Consider the following 17,354-nt stretch of genomic DNA (forward strand, 5'->3'; position numbering starts at 1 on the left):
ATTTTAACAATCCAGATATTTACATCAAAGAAAGGCTGGCAGGAAAGCATTTGTAAAGAACTTAATTTGCTTGATGGAAATAGTGTATGCAGGGATCCCTTGTAAAGGAAAGTTGGATTAATACATTTGCTTCAGTTTCAAATACCATGTAGTTTCACAGAGAATGATGAGCCCATTATAGGGTTCTGAAATGATTCAGAAGTGTGAAACTAACAGTGCATTCCTAAGGAGAGTTACTCCAGTCTAAGTCCATTCATTTCATTGGGCTCAGATTGGAGTAACTCTCCTTAGGAATGCATTATAACAGTACTATAGAGCCAGAATAGCTACATTTTTCCTAGGGAGAACTTTTCATGTTACAGTCTGTTCTCTGTTGCTTGCTACTGAATGAATAAAATAATTTAACAGGTGAGGGAAATGAGATACAATAATCTGTGACATTTCAGCAAGGGTAGACTTATGTATTCACCTAATTAAATATTAAGATCCTTGCAACTTATAAATTGGTACAACAACTGGAATAATTGCACAGTTGTCATGTTTCCTTAGCAGAAAGAAATATCCTATTATTCAAGTACAAGTAGGGGACCCACAAGGACTTGGGAGGGAATCTTATTTTCCCCTCCTCCACTATTTCCTCTTTGCCTTCCCTGAAAGTCCTCATAGCTTCTCCCCCTTTCCCTGCTTCCTTCTCTCCTTTCCATCCCCCAACCAGCCTACCTTTATTTGCCCCAGTCTTGATCTTTCTCTCTGGGAAAACTCTGGCCCAGTTGCATTGTGCTATCCAGCAGACCCAGGCCCAGCTGCACCGTGAGGTGCTTACAAGGATTTGTGCGGGGCACTGATCTTTCCCCTGTATTCCCTTTCCCATACTATTTTCGCTTTCCCTCCTCCTGACAGTCCCCATATCCTTTTCCCTTTCCCTGCTTCTTTGTCATCTTCCCGTACACCAGCCAACCTTCCTTTTACCTGCCCCCATCTTCAGCTATATTATTTATTTACTTCATTTATACCCCACCTTTCTCCACAGTGGGGACCCAAAACCTTGTATCATTCTCCTCATCTCCATTTTATCTTCACAGCAACCATGTGAGGTAGGCTATTCTGAGAGTGTGTCACTGACCCAAGGTCACCCGGTGAGCTTCCATGGCAAGGATTTGAACCTGGGTCTCCAGATCCTGGTCTGAAACTCTTAACCACTACACCATCTTGGCTTTCATGGGGTGGTGGTTGTAGAACAGTAATGAGCATCTGGGCCTGGCTGGGTCATGCAGGTTGCATTGTAGCAAGTCTTTTGGTGGGGGTTGGTGGACCTAGCCCTGCTGTGCCTTCCCTCAAAAGCCAAAACAGCCCTAGAAAGGGCCCTGCCCCCTCCACCTGCTTTTTACTGACAGAAACCAAGGCTTGTTGGCAGTAGTATGGTTGCCTGGCAACAGCCACAGGGCATTTGTTTCTTAAAGATGTAGGCGTTGCTTCTGTTTTCTTTTTTTTAAGCCCCCAGTGTTGTGTGTTTTGTGTTTGTGGGTTGTTGGGGGGTTTTTTTGTTTTTGTTTTTTAAGATTTTAGATTATTCTGCAAACCTGGGGCTTTTTTCAATTTTATGGAAAGATCTGCCTGGTCTGTTCATGGCTCCAGTCTCCGTATTTAAGTATAAATATATAGTTGAAAATTAGATACATTGATATATGTATATTTCATTATAATAATTTTCATCCCTCAATTTTTCCATAAAATATGAGAGAGTCTGTAGTCTACATAGAAGGGGGGAGGGCATGTGCTGTGAGTAGTAGCATTTGTGAGGTAATTCTTTTGGTCTTTGTCACAATTTTGTTGTGTAGCTTAGTGAATACATTAATTTCTATTATACTGTTTGTAATTAAAAAGCATAGAGTTTCTGGATATAATGGAAGCTAGATATAACTAGATATAACGGAATCTAGGGTCGCCATGAGTCGGAAGCGACTTGACGGCACTTAACACACACACACACAGATTAATTTTGGCTGAATCAGCTGGGAAGGTCCTTGTATGAAAAGAATGAGGTGAGACAGTGAGTCTACAACACTACTCAAGCACCAGCTTTGGAATGTTGTATATACATAATATTAATGGGCATGTCTAGCAAAAAATCACTTATTATTTTGGCTTGCAAGTCCTGGATTATGCAAAGTAGCTCACTGAATTGTTGATGTTTTCTAGCCCTTGTAATCCCTTTATTAAAGGATCAAGGGAGGGTACTCATTTGAACTTTTTCAAGCGCAAGTACTAAATTAATGAATATGGACAGATTTCTTTACCCTTTTAATGAAGGCTGACCCTTCCCTTATGGTAGAGATGGCATCCGCTTGCTGTCCCTTGCTAGCATGCTTGCCTCCCCTGCGAGGTGCCAAGGTGTTGGCAAGCCAACCAGGAGCCATACAGGCTGGCAAGGACACCACTGACAGCCAGAGGTAGGTGTTGTGATGCGCAGTAGCGTCTGACCCAGGCAGGGGCAGCTAAGCCAAGTACTACACTGCCTGCCTCTGCCCAGTGGCAAAGTCCTTGCCAGCTTGCATACCTCCTTCTATTAGGCATGAGCCAGGAGGTAGCAGCAGTCCCAGGTCTGGACTCATCATCCACTGGACTAGGATGGAGTGGGGACTTAGGAGAAACAGCCCACCAACACACCTGATTTTTCCCAGGGGCCATAGTGGCCAAGCTGCCCATAACCTCTTCACCAGATGCCTGAAGTGAATTCTCGTAAATCCCTAAGGAAATAATTTCAGTACACAGCCACTGATCGTTTTAACTTATGCAAGTTTACTTATATTTTTTCACAATATGCACATGTATATGCGTAGCACTCTTCTCACTAAAGTTCTGCGCTGCAAATAGCCTAAACGTGTTGAAAATTATAGGATTAAAACTCTATGTACATAAACAATTTTCTTCAAATAATACATTCATCTCAGAACATACAAACCCCCGGGGGAATCATTCTTACAACCAGCAGTCGGGTCGCAAAGTCTTATTGGATATATTTCAATTTGCCACAACTCAGGCAGTATAAATCAAGATTGTTTCCAATCGCGGTCAGCTGATCCCGCGTAAACCAATCCGGTGGCTCCAATCCCGTTCCTGCTGGTAAGCCGGTTTCAAACGCTAGCTTCTGTAACTTCGCGTTGTTGTTGTTATGGTAATTATGGCACAAAATATGGTTACAAGTTCCCGGTTGTCTTATCCTTATTTCGCAGAGTAAACTTCGCTTCATCAGACTGTGCCCTTATTCATTTCTAAAACATTAACAACATATGAGTATATACTATTGCCTAACACCCCCACCCTTGTGTAATTACAATTGTGAATAATAGTGAACTTATCCTACCTGACTGCAGCCTTGCAGTTCACAGGCATGACCCATAGTCTCTATTTCTTAGTAACATGCACTGTGGCCTTTCTTTAAATAACATCTACCAGGTGTTGATACTCAAGTCTGCTGGGATAAGTATCCTGTGTAAACTTCTATGACAATGTAATTAATTGTATAAATATTTTTTTTTTATTTTTAAGATATAAATATTTTAAACAGACTTTTAAGAAAAATTACAGAACATGATTCCTATAAATACATAAAAGGACGTCAAGACCAAGTTTAATGGGTAAATGTGATGAATTAAAATGCAAGTGAATTCTAAGCAGGGTTTTTAATATGCTCAGAAAGAAAAGGAAACATCTGAATGGTGGGATAAAAGTCCTAGTTTGTAACGTTTATTTGCAAAACTCAAAGGTAAGCACAGTGATCATTCAATGCAGTTCTAAATGGTGATTACTCTTACACAGTCTGTGAAACTTAGAATTATAGAGTTGGAAGGGATCTCCAGGGTCATCTAGTCCAACCCCCGCACAATGCAGAAAATTCACAACCTCCCTCCACACCCCCAGTGACCCCTGCTCCATGTCCAGAAGATGGCACAAAAAATTCCAGGATCCCTGGCCAATCTGGCCTTGAGGAAAATTGCTCCCTGACCCCAAAGTGGCAATTGACACTACCCTGGGCATGCAAGAAAGGGCCACAAGAGGCAAGTACTGATGCAAACCTTCCTGCCCTCCCTCTCATGATCTGCCTAAGGTCATCAGCATTGCTGTCAGATGGCCATCTAGCCTATGCTTAAAAACCTCCAAAGGAGGGAGGAGCCCACCACCTTTCTAGGAAGCCTGTTCCACTGAGGAACTGCTGTAACTGTCAGAAAGTTCTTCTTGGTTGGGCTGGGCCATTCCTCGCCAGCCCATATTGGGACTGGGGGGAGTGGTGGCTCGTGGGCCGTATAAGAGCTCTCATGGGGCCAAATCTGGCCCACAGGCCGTATGTTTGACACCTTCTTTACCCTCTGCCCCTCTCAGTAGGGAATCCCCAATTGCCAGCACACATATCCTCCTATATTGGGGAGCAGAAACACGAGTTCTCTCATCCACAGGGGCCTGAGAAATTTCCTTCAAGCTTTGGGGAGGCTGGGGGAGAAGCCCTTGTTCCAGTGATCCAGAATCAGCATCTATGGGGAGAGCCTGGAACCGATTGCTTAGCAACAGAGGCTCAGAATGTTTCCTAATTTTCCTGCTCCTGTGGGTCACATTTTTCCATGCACCCTTCTCTTGTGTTGGGTGCTCCTCCATTTTCTGAGATACCTTTACCTCCTCCTCATCCTGTTGCCCTCTCTAGAGTGCTTCATGTGTCTGTCCGTGAACTGTTCACCTTCCCTTATAAAATGGAGTGTGGAAAAGCATGACTCAAGTCCCTGTATCTTCTCCAACTTACATTTCCTGCAAGTGTAATTGCTGTTACTCTCAGGTAAGAATGCAAGCATGCCACAGACCTTGCACGTCACTGTCTCAGCTCCCTCACCAGCCATGCTGCTTTGATCCATTGTAGATGTGGTTCAGTTTTTCTTGCATTCCCTGACAACTCCCCTGCTAAATTGCCTCACAAAATTCCCTACTTGCAGAAGCAAAAAGCTTAACACGTATAGGGGGTAAGCCGCTCTGAGCCTGACCTTGGGGTTGGGGAGGGCGGGGTAGAAATGCAATAAATAAATTTCTCACCCTTGAGCTCGCTTTTCGGGTGAGGAAGAGCCTTAACATAGTCCAAGGCTCAACCAGCGGAGGGCAGGGCCAGCCATTAGCCCCAGGCAAACAGACCCTCCCCAATCAGCAACAGTCGCTTTCCACAATCAGCCACAGTTAGCACTCCAGCCTGTCCTGCTTCTTTCCAAAGCCCAGCTGATTGTCAGATTGGTGGAGCTCCTGGCTAATGCTAACAAGATTGCACAGGAGTACCTGTGTTAATCTATTGTAACAAAATAAAACAAAAGTTCAGTGGTGCCTTAGCATTCATTATTGTGACTCATGAAAGCTTATGTTGAAATAAATATTAGTCTTTAAGGTGCAAACAAATTTATATTTTATTTTTCATGTTTATAGATACGAGCAACAGGCTTTATTTCATGGCCATTTTGTATATTATGTAGAGGCAAATCCATATTCACTATCTGTCCTCCCAATGTCTCCTCCCTCGCTCACCCGGTTCCTTGTGACCCAGCTGTGAGACTGGCAATCCACTTTGGGGTCCTGAAACAGAGAGAAATACACCGTTACATACCTTGGGAGGGTAGATTAACAAAGGCAAATGCACATAACTTGTTTACAGCCATACTAGTCCAAAATTAATTGTGTTTTGTTAAAGGAAAATGTACACTATGAAGCAAAAATGAAAATGTTGAAAAGGCAACCTGTACTATATGTGAGGTATATATAGTTCTGCAAATGGTAAAAGTATGTTTTTTAAAAAATTATTACATATTCAAATAATCTGGCAGCTAATAAATTGACACTGCGTGGTTAACATTGTATGGTGCTGCTTATACAAATGTGGTGTTGAACATCATACTTGCACAGTTTTGTATTGCTTTCCTTTTGTTGTATTAATGTTGGCTCTTGTACAGAAAAACTACAAGTTGTTGGAAAGCAGAATTATAGAACAGGCAGCCCCTAGCGTGGCTGAGAAACTAGGCCTTTGAAGCAACCATTGTATATAAAGCTTGCAGACTGTCCCAGAGGCAGCCTTCCACAGACCAGTTTCAGAAAAAGGAATAAGCAGCCAACAGTGTGGGATGGCTGTATCCATTGATCAAACGTGTTCAAATTCCTTCACCAGCCAGCCTGTTTTTGTTGCTGACAATGGCGGCAGCAGTTTCCAGAACATTAAGTCTGAATGTAAACACTAGAATGACTGAAGAATCTCTGGGAATTGATGACCCAGAGAACAACAGGAAAACCATCAGATTAGGTATTGGCTGGCAAATGCAGCATTCTGAGAGTCTTAGGCTTTGTGGGGCTGCAGAGATGCACTTTAAGAATGTGGGAAGTGACTAGCGTTATCTCCAAAAGCAGTGAGAAATTAAGTAGGCTCTCCAGTGATCAGAGCGTGGCACTTCAGTGCGTTTCCCCATGGTTAGCAGAAGAAAATTATACAGACTGAGAAAGGCTATAGGATTCAGGCTTTTCATGCTGATAAGTCTTGTCAGTTTGGGAAAATACCTCTATGTCAAGCATCCATTTTGGAACTGGTTGATGAGGAAGGAACATTGCAGTGTGGAATTAAAGTGGTTATCAGGCTCTTTTATTCAACAGTGGAATAGCAATAGTAGCTAGCAGTAAACCTATAGGAATTTGTCAACATATGTCAAAGTTATGCCTAGTCTGCAGTTTGCTAAACAGATCATACTGATCAGAGTGACAGCTAAGTCATGTGATGAGGCTGGTCTGATCCAGTTTGTACAGCCAGGAATGGGGATTTCCAGAATGACTCATCTCAGGTGAACTGTGATTGGTCATGAATGTGTATATAAGTCTGTATAGTGAATGTAAGTTACCTATTGCCTGAAATATATATGCTGGCGGAGCATGCTGTTGCTCAGAGCTGTGAATGTTAACAGCCAAAGGACTCTGTGTAAATATTGTAACTAAACTGTACATAGCAGAACTGCGTGGTGTGAAGTTGCTACCAGGTAAACTCCTGAAGTCCAGACAAGCTGTGCGCGACAGAATTAGCTATACCCATGATGATATCTGCTATCTTCTACTGTCAGTTTATTTATTAAATAGCTAGTGTAGTGGTTAAGAGCGGTGGTTTGGAGCAGTGGACTGATCTGGAGTACCGGGTTTGATTCCCCACTCCTCCACATGAGTGGCGGAGGCTAATCTGGTGAACTGGATTTGTTTCCCCACTCCTACACATGAAGCCAGCTGGGTGACCTTGGGCTAGTCACAGCCCCACCTACCTCACAGGGTGTCTGTTGTGTGGAGAGGAAGGGAAGGTGATTGTAAGCCGGTTTGATTCTTCCTTAAATGGTAGAGAAAGTTGGCATATAAAAACCAACTCTTCTTCTTTTAATAATAGATAAATACAATGTAGAAACAGTTAAAATCCAAAAACTTACACAAAAACCAATCTTAAATAAGCAACAGCACTAAAAAAATATTGGGCGGGGGGGAGAATCCATAAAGTGATGATGCTACCATGTGTGTGGGGGAACTACAGTTAATAACAGATAATATAACCCAGGGGTTCTCAACCTTTTTGAGCCTGCAGGCACATTTGAAATTTGACATGGCATGGTGGGTGCAGCAACAAAATGGCTACTACAAAATGGCTGCCACAGGAGGTGGAGCCAGCCACAAAATTATTACAACTGCTTAACTTGAGTAACACAAGGTAAATCCATGTTCTGTGGTAGCAGCTGCTGCCAAAGCAACATTTAAAAAAAATCTATACAGTAAAAGCCCTACCTGGCCCCACCGACTTCCTAAAAACCTTTGGGTGCCAGAAAAGGTGTCAGCAGATGCCAGGGTGCCATGTTGGGTACTCCTGATATAACCCCTAATAAAGGTTTCTAGAATAAAAAAAAAAGTATAACCCAGTGCTGGAAAATGGCTAGCATCTATGCCTGGCAAAGGAGAAGGGGGAGTGTATTCTATAGTCCAGGATCTTTCATGGCCACCAGCCTTACTTCTGAAGGGGGGAGGGCGTAAATGAAGCAAGTTCTGTGAAGGTAAACATAATCTCCAAGCAAGTACATATGAGAGAAGTTAGTCCTTCAGATACCCTAGTCCCAGGCCGAGAGAGCTTTAAAGGTAAAAAAACAGAACTTTGAATTGGACCCAGAAGCTATCAGGTAACCAACAAAGAGCTTTCAGTGTTGTTATAATGTGTTGCCTGTAGTTCACACCTGGTAGCGAACATGCTATTGCAGGTTTGGACTAACTAAAACTTCCAAACTTTCTTCGTGTTCAGCCCACACATCCCCATATAGAGTACATTACAGTTGTCTAACTTGGCAATGAGAAGTATTTTTAAGGTCTTGTCCAGAGGACAGCTTCCTGCAGGTCTCGTTTTGTATATGAGCACTAAATGGGTACTATGAACAACAGTGGTACTACCAGAAAGGGGTGGGTACCCCAGGCATTAAAAAGTGTATTCTTTTCTTTTGGGTCTGCTTAACTTTACCATAATGTCATACAAAGTTTGTCTAGTTGAAGCAGTCTCAGAGTAAGGATTGCCCCATATCTAAAAAATCTAAAGTAATTATCACTTTTTGTTCATAGCAAAAAGTAAAAATGTGGGATTAAAAAAAAGTAAAATTTGACATTACTGTAATCAGTTTAGTGCATAAACTGTAATCAGCTTAGTGCATAAAGTGTGCTATCAGAAGAAAGATTTTCATTAAAATTCTGTTAAATTTTCTAGGAAGATGTGGAGACAGGAGTTCATCTTGATCCAGCTACCAAGGAAGTTCAGTATAACCCAACATACGATACCATGTTTGCACCTGAGGTAAATAAAATAGTGTGTTTTAACCTAGTCATTTGTTACAGTGTTGTTCAAAGCAACTTCTGAAAGGAACACCGTGTAAATTATTAAATTGTATATGAAAATAAATCTTTAAAGAACAATGTGACACCTATTATGGTTAAATATAAATGAAGCTTGAATTCTTCAGCTGTTTACATAAATATTGATCTGAAACTAAGCAAAACTGGGTAAATTGTTCCCATTTATATCATATTTTGTACCTCTGCAGGGTACTCCATGTCACATTAAAAGTTGTAATGAAACAGACATTACACTTTCAATAAAATAAGGCATGAACTGTGGAATTAAAATACCTTGTTCTTGTAACAAAGCTGTGATTAGCATTAAGAGCAGGACAGTGAGTTGTCCTAACATGAAATTCAGGTTTCAAGTACTACTCAACGTGGGATGGCCCAGTGATCATTAATTTATCGTTTTTGCCCCCTTTGGCATAATGAGGCTGCTCAGCGCTTGTGGGGTTAACCCTGGGTATATTATTTAAGTGTAAATCATATGCATTCTCAACATGAAGCTCCAGATGTGGTGAAAGTATTGGGAATGGCTTTTTTGGATGGGGAGATAGTAGTCATTATGAATCAAAGGCATGGTTTATAATCTCATAGCTGGGGTTGTGGGTTTCCTTCCTCTGCATTTACGGAATTACACAGTTGGTGGGTGTACTACAAGCTACCTTTTTTTCAATACAAAGTTTGCCTGCTTGTAGGAAACCAAAGTGATATTCTGAAGGATTTATGGCATAATCCATAGTAGGCAGCCATGAGCAGAGCAGGAAAATACTGTTTCATTGGCCATTTCATGCATTTAATGGCACGCAGGTCTGGAATTACATAAGTGCATCTCCATGCCTGAAAACATTTAATACACAATGAGGTAACACACATCTCACTCACTGTCACTTGTGAGCTCTAAAATGAATTTTGATGTACATAGATAACCAGCATGTGAAGTCTGTTTATTAAGGTTATGCACATTGTTTGTTTTGTCTGAGCTTGCACTATTGGGGAGATGCCTTTATTTTTTACATTAACCATGTTTATTTGCATATGACCAACACCTGATTAAACAGAAACCATTCTTTTGCTTTTTGTAATTCACAAATCCTAGAAAGCAATAAGCTGTAAGAAGGATCACATAGTAAAAGAGGCCAAAATGTAAGGAAGAAAAAGCTTGGATGATCTCTGCTGTACAAAGTTGTCAAATGACTGGACTGTAAAAGCCAATTTAATATTGAAACTGGTATTCCTCGTGCGGGAAAACCCTCTGGGAACAAGCAACTAGTATGAAAATGAAATATACTTAGCTTTAATACATGCAGATGTCAAAGTCTTAAAATAATGGCTGTCCAAAGCTGGAAGTTATTTTTCATTTCTGAGGTACAGCTAATAAGTAATAATGGTCTTTATACCCTTGGACAAAACTAATTTAATTGATTGTAAAGCATGTGCAAATTTTCTGTGTCTTTCTATTTCAGACACAACTTAGAAATATTAATACTATTTGTGGAGGCTAGTCTTGTAGTAAATGATGAAAGAGCAGGGGAATGCTTTGGTAAATAGAAATGTGAGGTTGTGTATCAAATGTCTCTGGAGAGCTGGGAGGAGCCATAATGCATGACAGAAACCTCATTAAGTATAATAGTTGTGGTGCAGCATAGTTTTCTAACAAAATCTGTTGAGGATTCATTCCATGCTGATAATGTTGGTTCTCTGTGGGTTGTAGTGCTGCATACGTGTATCTCATATCAGTGATGGTAGATAATTTATGAGCAGCATACTCCTTTCTTGTGGTCAGCAACTTGGAACTATTCCCATTTTGTTTTCCCTTTGGAATTTTTTGCAGCTTTATTGTAAAATTGTAATAGTTCCTGGACACATTTCAGAATCTGTTTCATCAGCCACATACTTCCTTCTAGAATACTGAGGTCCCATCCAGATACAACAATTCTTTATCACCTAACCATGGTTAAATGCAATCACACTTTTTATTCTCCCTTCTCTTGCTCAGAATCCCTCCCACCCATTTACCATGGTATAACATTATGTGTGCAGTATTGTTAACATGAACCTTCATTAGCTTTGGCCAGGTTTATAACCAGCTTCAAAGCTTAGCTGTGGAAGTTTGCAGGGTGACCTTGGGCAGTACTCTTTCTCCATCTGACCTACCTTCCAAGGTGGCTGTTGTGAGGATAAAATGAAGGGGAGAGCAATGTTGTGAGCCACTTTGGGTCCCCATTGAGGAGAAAAGTGGGCTGTAAGTATCTAACTAATAACAAAATAGAAGCAGATGTAACGACCAAACCATTTCTGTGTGGGCAGAAAGCTTCCAACATGACAAATATTACATGTAAAACGCTTTAGTATTGCAGTGCAATCCATACATGTGTTTTGGAACCACCTGTTGTTAACACATTCATGCACAGAAGAAATACTGGAAGAAAAGCAAGCTTTCCTCCTTTAAACAGTTTCCCTTCTGTTGCAGATTATGTAATAGATATCTACCAAATTGCTTCGTAAATGACATTTTGCTTACATGGATGCATTATAAAAGTACCACCATCATGTGTGAAGATCATCAGGTTTTAGTACAATGCAATAAAAGAGATGTGTGTGCAGTCTTTTGCTTTTGTGGTATATACATGGATCTGCTAGTAAAATCAAATGTAAAGAGGTCCTTAATGATGGTCCTGTGCAATTATCATCATTTTTTAATACAGTTTGGGCCAGTGAATCCTTTTAGGACTCAGCAGATGGCTGCACCTAGGAATATGCTTTCTGGATATACAGAACCAGCACACATTAATGATTTCATGTTTGAACAACAAAGAAGAACATTTGCAACCTATGGTAAGATACATCTTCATGTTTAACCCTTTGGCTGAATTGATCTGCTCCAATTGCCCATGTTTGATATACTCTGATAGCTGCTGATTCTTCAGTCTCAGATTTTGCATTATTTCCCTAGAATTTGTGGTTATAAAATAGTAAGATTTAAATATTATTTTTCTTAAATGTTTGCTCTTCAAAAGCAGAATTGGATTAAGAGAGCTGTATACCCATGCCACAGCCTATTCAAGTCCGTGGATCTGCACACAGTTAATTGCAGCTTGGAGCCTTTGATTTCAGGCATGAGATCCAGAGACAGTGCATGCCTCATTCATATACCACTGAATGGAAAGGAAAGGCAAAGCATGCGGCTCTAAATTACCATCTCTCCAGGAGGCTTTACATGATTTGGTCACTCTTGTACTTTCTGTACCCCATGAAATGTGAATTTTAATTACATGAGCTCTGGGAGGTAAGAATTAAATATACATACAATGCTGCTAGCAAATCTTGTGTACCAGTGGACAAAAGAAGCATTTTTTTAGTTTACTGTATGCTGAATCTATGTTAAAGAATGTAGCAACTGTTCTGATATAGTGGAGAGGATGGGACCAAATTAGTTAAATTATAGATATAGATGAATGATAGTTATACGTATAGCAAAGCTCTTAGGCTGTATTGTTTCTGGCCATCACTTGGTGTAACTAGAAAGGGACTGAGCTCACAGTTGCATTAAGATTGAGTTTCCTCTCCCCAATGCATGTTTCATGCAGAGACCCGGTGTAGCCACCCTCTTATTTTCCAACAGTAAATAAATGAATACCGTGAATGTTGCATTTGTTAGACATTCTGCCCAGCTATTCCTGTTCAGGAGGAGAAGTTGCTCTGAGTCCCAGAACCATCAGCACTGCCTCTTTTCACAGTAGTTTCCATGGAAACTGTTGGATTATCCAGGAGCGTTGTTAACTGGGCTAATTTAATGTAGAACCAGAACCACCCTGCTGACAAAGGTAGAGTTATACCTGCAGTTAATTCAAGTGGTAGAACTGAAGCATGCAGAGTGTGTTATGCTTGTAGCTACACTTCCCCATTTTTGTATTCATTTCTGAGAATCTTAAGTGCTTAGATCATAGAGAGCTTAGATCAGAAAGAGTAGTTTGGAGAGAGTAGTAACCATTGTATCACTATTCTTTTTAGCTCTAAAGGTTATTATGTAGCTAAAAATGTTCTTTTAAAGAGTGGGTATATAGGGTTTGCAAAACTCTAGAGCTAGTGAAGACAAGTACATCTGTTCTATGACGTATTAAGCATTCTTTTAAAGGTTCACATCTTTAAAGATTCCCTGTATTTTTCTGCGTGCTTATAGTATTGATTTTTAAGTGGTTGTGTATAGTAGGCCCTTCATGGCAAGAAAGGGAGGAAACAGATATTCAAGAAAAGAAAAGACTGTGAGATTAAAAAACCGAAGAGTGTGTCCTTTCTTTCTGGCATACTTCAAGTACAACTCCCCCCATTAGCTTGACAAATATGATAAATCAATTGCAAATCTTCTCATTTCTAACATCTACTCAGACATGATAGCTGAAATGGTCATAAATGGAAGCACAGAGAGAGAGGTGATAAATTATGCAATTTTCAGTATTTCCTACAGTCTGTGTTTTCCTGGTTGGATTCTACGCTATTGTGGACAGAGCAGGTTACAAAGTGATTTTTTTGCCACCACAGTCTCAGAAGAACATATTTTTATGTACCATTGCCTTGGTAATCATTCACTTTTATGGAAAAAGTTTCATATTGTTCTGGAAGCAAAGTAAATTTGAGTGTGAACAGTGACTCCTTTTTCAAAGTCAAATACTTTGATTTCTTCTTCCATCACCGTACTTGAAGAGAAGGAGTTACAGGGAGTTTTCCCCTGTGTTCCCACAGTACATTTTTTTCTAAGCCATGAGTTGTAGACAGTGAAAGCTCATCTTTGTCACCAAAACTTCAGTCTTCTTTGCGGGAATGCATTTCATGCCTAAAATGTTGCTAATATAAGACAGAGGTTCCATTGTTCAGATTGCTTCAGACTAATAAAAACACACTGTTATGTTAGCAGCAAGAGACAGGCAGGAAATAATAAGTGTAGTTCATCAGACCATGGGCCGTCTTCCAGGCCTGTCTTTGTGGAGAACTGTTGCAATGCTAGTTGCTGGTTATACTATTATTAACATAACAACACAGAACATATTCAGAGAAGTTAACTAGAAGAAAACTGGGGGGAAACAAAGACCCCCCCTCCCACTGTGCATTTTTGAATCTGTATATGAGCGCTGTGGCACAGAGGGGTAAGCTGCAGTACTGCAGTCCAAGCTCTGCTCACTACCTGAGTTCAGTCCCGACGGGAATCAGTTTCAGGTAGCCGGCTCAAGGTTGACTCAGCCTTTCATCTTTCCGAGGTCGGTAAAATGAGTACCCAGCTTTCTGGGGGTAAAGGGAAGATAACTGGGGAAGGCACTGGCAAACCACCCCGTAAACAAAGTCTGCCTAGGAAACGTCAGGATGTGACGTCACCCTATGGATCAGGAATGACCCAGTGCTTGAACAGGGGACCTTTACCTTTTCCTTTATATTACTCCTCCAGTAGCATGCTTGAAGATTTGCTTGAGTAGAATAATTCCATTCAAGACCAGTTGAAGGATGGCCGTATCCTGCTGCTGCATCTGCAGGCACTTTTGGAAATCTGAGAAAAGGGGAGAATGTCCCCCTCGCCAGTGGCCCGGCCCCTCTGGCACCTAATCATAAAACGGGAGCTTCTAAGGCAAGTGACTTGTCATAACAGAGACAGTGCTGCTACATAGTGCCTTCTGAAGTCCCTCGTGCTCTTAGGACTTTTTTGCTTTAGGGAAAAGACATTGTTTCATTTCCATTTCCAAAGAAGAAGGAGGGTTTGCTCTGTGGGTGCTACAGTGAGAGACTGCCAAGCCCAGAAACATAAGATACTCTGCGTCTATAGCCAAGCAGAAGACACGTGGCTGTGACCTAGCCTGTCCAGGATGAGCTTAGTCAGTCAGGAGACACTGGAAGCTTCCTGTTCTTTTCTATTCCATTCAGGATTCTCTAAATCTTATATAAAGATATGGAGTGCGGGAAATGTCAGAAATTTTCCAGTACTGCACTTTTCTGTGAAAAGTTCTTTATTTTCAAAGATTCATGGTTTGATAATCAATAACAATGAATTGATGCCATTGCAATACAGTATTAGGCAAGCTTGATAGTTTAAAAGATATAATTAATATTTTACAGGTATTATTCCTAGGAATCGTATGAGAGAGAACATGTATGTTGATTTGTAAATGTGTGTTGGGAAACAACAAATATGTACAATAATAATCAAAATTATTATGTTGTGAAGGTAAAATCAAAGCTAAAATTCTTCTTTAGGTGTCTCTTCTTACATGGTGGGACTTGTTTTGAATATAACACTTAAACTGTACCTGATTTATTTCTTCTCCTAATCAAGTATTTCAGTTCAGATATTTGTTGCTACTGGGGCATAAAATTAACATGTGAAACTTTTTTTAAAAAATGGTTTACTAAATATAAGTAAAAATAAATAGACTAAATCTGATAATGTTCTACTTTGGGCATCAGAAAATATTCCAATTAATCTTTTTCTGGAAAATGCAGGTCACTGATTTTATCCTCAAGACTGAAGGAAGGGGTCACAAGAAAACACCTCAGTGGGTGGCATAGCACCTGCATCCTCCACACTGAGGGTCACTCCTGCTACATTCAGTAGAGTGATTCTTTGCTTACACATAGTTACAGTGATAGCCTTATAAACTGGCTGTCATTTGAAACAAAAGTATCTTCATGCCTGTGTGGACTACATGGTATTTACTGTACTATTTTGTGAAAACCTTTGTGTTTGGCTTGTGCTTTTAGAGAACTTGCTTTTTGCTTGCAATGTTCCAAAAGAAATGCTTTGTTTCCTCGTTGTAGTAGTTGCTGTGGAGAGGTTGGGGAAGGGAGGACAGTGCAGTTAGGTAGTCTTTTCATTGATCACCTAAATTTAGAAAATATTTGTCAATATTATTCAGGTATACATTTTGATTGGTAAGGCGGGTGAATTTTAGATGTTCCTATTTATGTTGAACCAGTTTGGGTATACGGAGGGAAAGAAATAAGTAGAGGGCTTTAAGTTGGGAGATATCACACAAGAGAATGTCTAGCTTAAAACAGCAGGTTTTCCTTACAGCTGTGTTTGAAAGTAAGGAAGATAGGAATCTCTTTCACATTCTCAGTATAAAGTAAGAATTGTTCAGAGCCTTTTTTTTAAAGAAAAGATGTTGAACCAAATGCAGCTTGGCTATAGAAAACACTGCTCCCCCTGAAGATTAAATCTCACCCAGTGGCTCCATTCATGATCATTTGGTTTGAGAGAGCAACATCAAAACAAATAGTCCCGGAGACAGCATCAATACAGCAGGAGGACAAATAAGCTGCTGTATTGATTCTGACATGCATCCAAATTGGCATTTCTGCCTTATTTAAAGAGAATCTGGGAAATTGAGTCTACTGGAAAATTGGCTCAGTTTCACCGTGCAAAGACCTCACTTGAAGTAAAACTAGGTTTCAGAGCACTCCACATACTTCAATAGATACCGCTTTAGTAAACTTCTAATAATCGTATGGCATTTGCAGTAGTCTTGCAAATAGATAATGAAAACCCTCCTGTCCAGCAGTCATATGATGTGGAAAATATTCTAGAAAATTTTCTGATGCTATATTTTTCTGTGAAAATGCTTAGGGGCAGAAAATAAGCATCCGTTGTGAGACAAGAATGTTATGTCCCCTGTTCAAGTTGTTGTGGGTGTGCAATTCTCATTTTCTGTGAATAGGAACACAGTTTTATCTGTCATGGGCTGTTTAGGTTTTAAGAACTGTCTTCTACATTCAGCTGTAAAAAAAAAGTCTGGGAACTCTATTAAATCTGTTCACATCGGCTGAAAGCTTTTTGAGAGTTTCTCCTATCCAATAATATAAATGGAGATGATAAATTCTAGAATTATCTATGACTCATAACTGTCACATTGATGTATTGGTACCCACTAATAAATGCTTTTGGTTTTCCTAACTCTTTGAAATGGCTGTTGCTTCTGATGACTGACAAAAAATTCATTTGCCTGCCCTGAATTAACATAATTAGAACTAATAAATTACAAAGCTATTCTCATGTACCCACTAGGGTACAGTATCTTATGTACATTGTTCTCCTCTCCTCTATTTTATCTTCACAACAACCCTGTGAGGTAGGTTGTGACTGAGTGTGTGAGAGTGTGTGACTGGCCTATGGTCACCCAGCAAGCTTCCATGGCAGAGTAGGGATTTGAACCTGCATCTCCCAGATCATAGTCCTACATTAGCATATGTGCTGCAGAAATCACGTTAGTTTCTCCTAAGGTATTATTAAAGAATTGAACATCAGTTATTTGAGAGTGAAAGTATTGTAAAGAAGTTTAGGAAAGCAAGTAGCTAGAATTGAAAGAATGTATTCAAAAATGATACATCAGTTAACTGTCAGTTTTAAAAAAGATTGTAGAATATTCTTCTACCCTTAGAATCTAGTTCAGCTTATTCTGGTT

At 40.2% G+C, this 17,354-nt stretch overlaps 1 protein-coding gene across 1 annotated transcript in view; it reads left to right on the top strand.

The window, feature by feature from the left end:
• Positions 1-17,354, top strand: part of CDC40 (cell division cycle 40) — a 65,295-nt gene that overhangs the window by 12,785 nt on the left and 35,156 nt on the right. The window contains exons 2-3 of the mRNA XM_056856276.1: positions 8,780-8,866; positions 11,619-11,748. Coding sequence (XP_056712254.1) covers positions 8,780-8,866; positions 11,619-11,748 — 217 coding nt within the window. The remainder of the gene's footprint in view (positions 1-8,779; positions 8,867-11,618; positions 11,749-17,354) is intronic.

Source organism: Euleptes europaea, chromosome 10 (assembly GCF_029931775.1).
Source record: "Euleptes europaea isolate rEulEur1 chromosome 10, rEulEur1.hap1, whole genome shotgun sequence".
NCBI classification, from domain to species: domain Eukaryota; kingdom Metazoa; phylum Chordata; class Lepidosauria; order Squamata; family Sphaerodactylidae; genus Euleptes; species Euleptes europaea.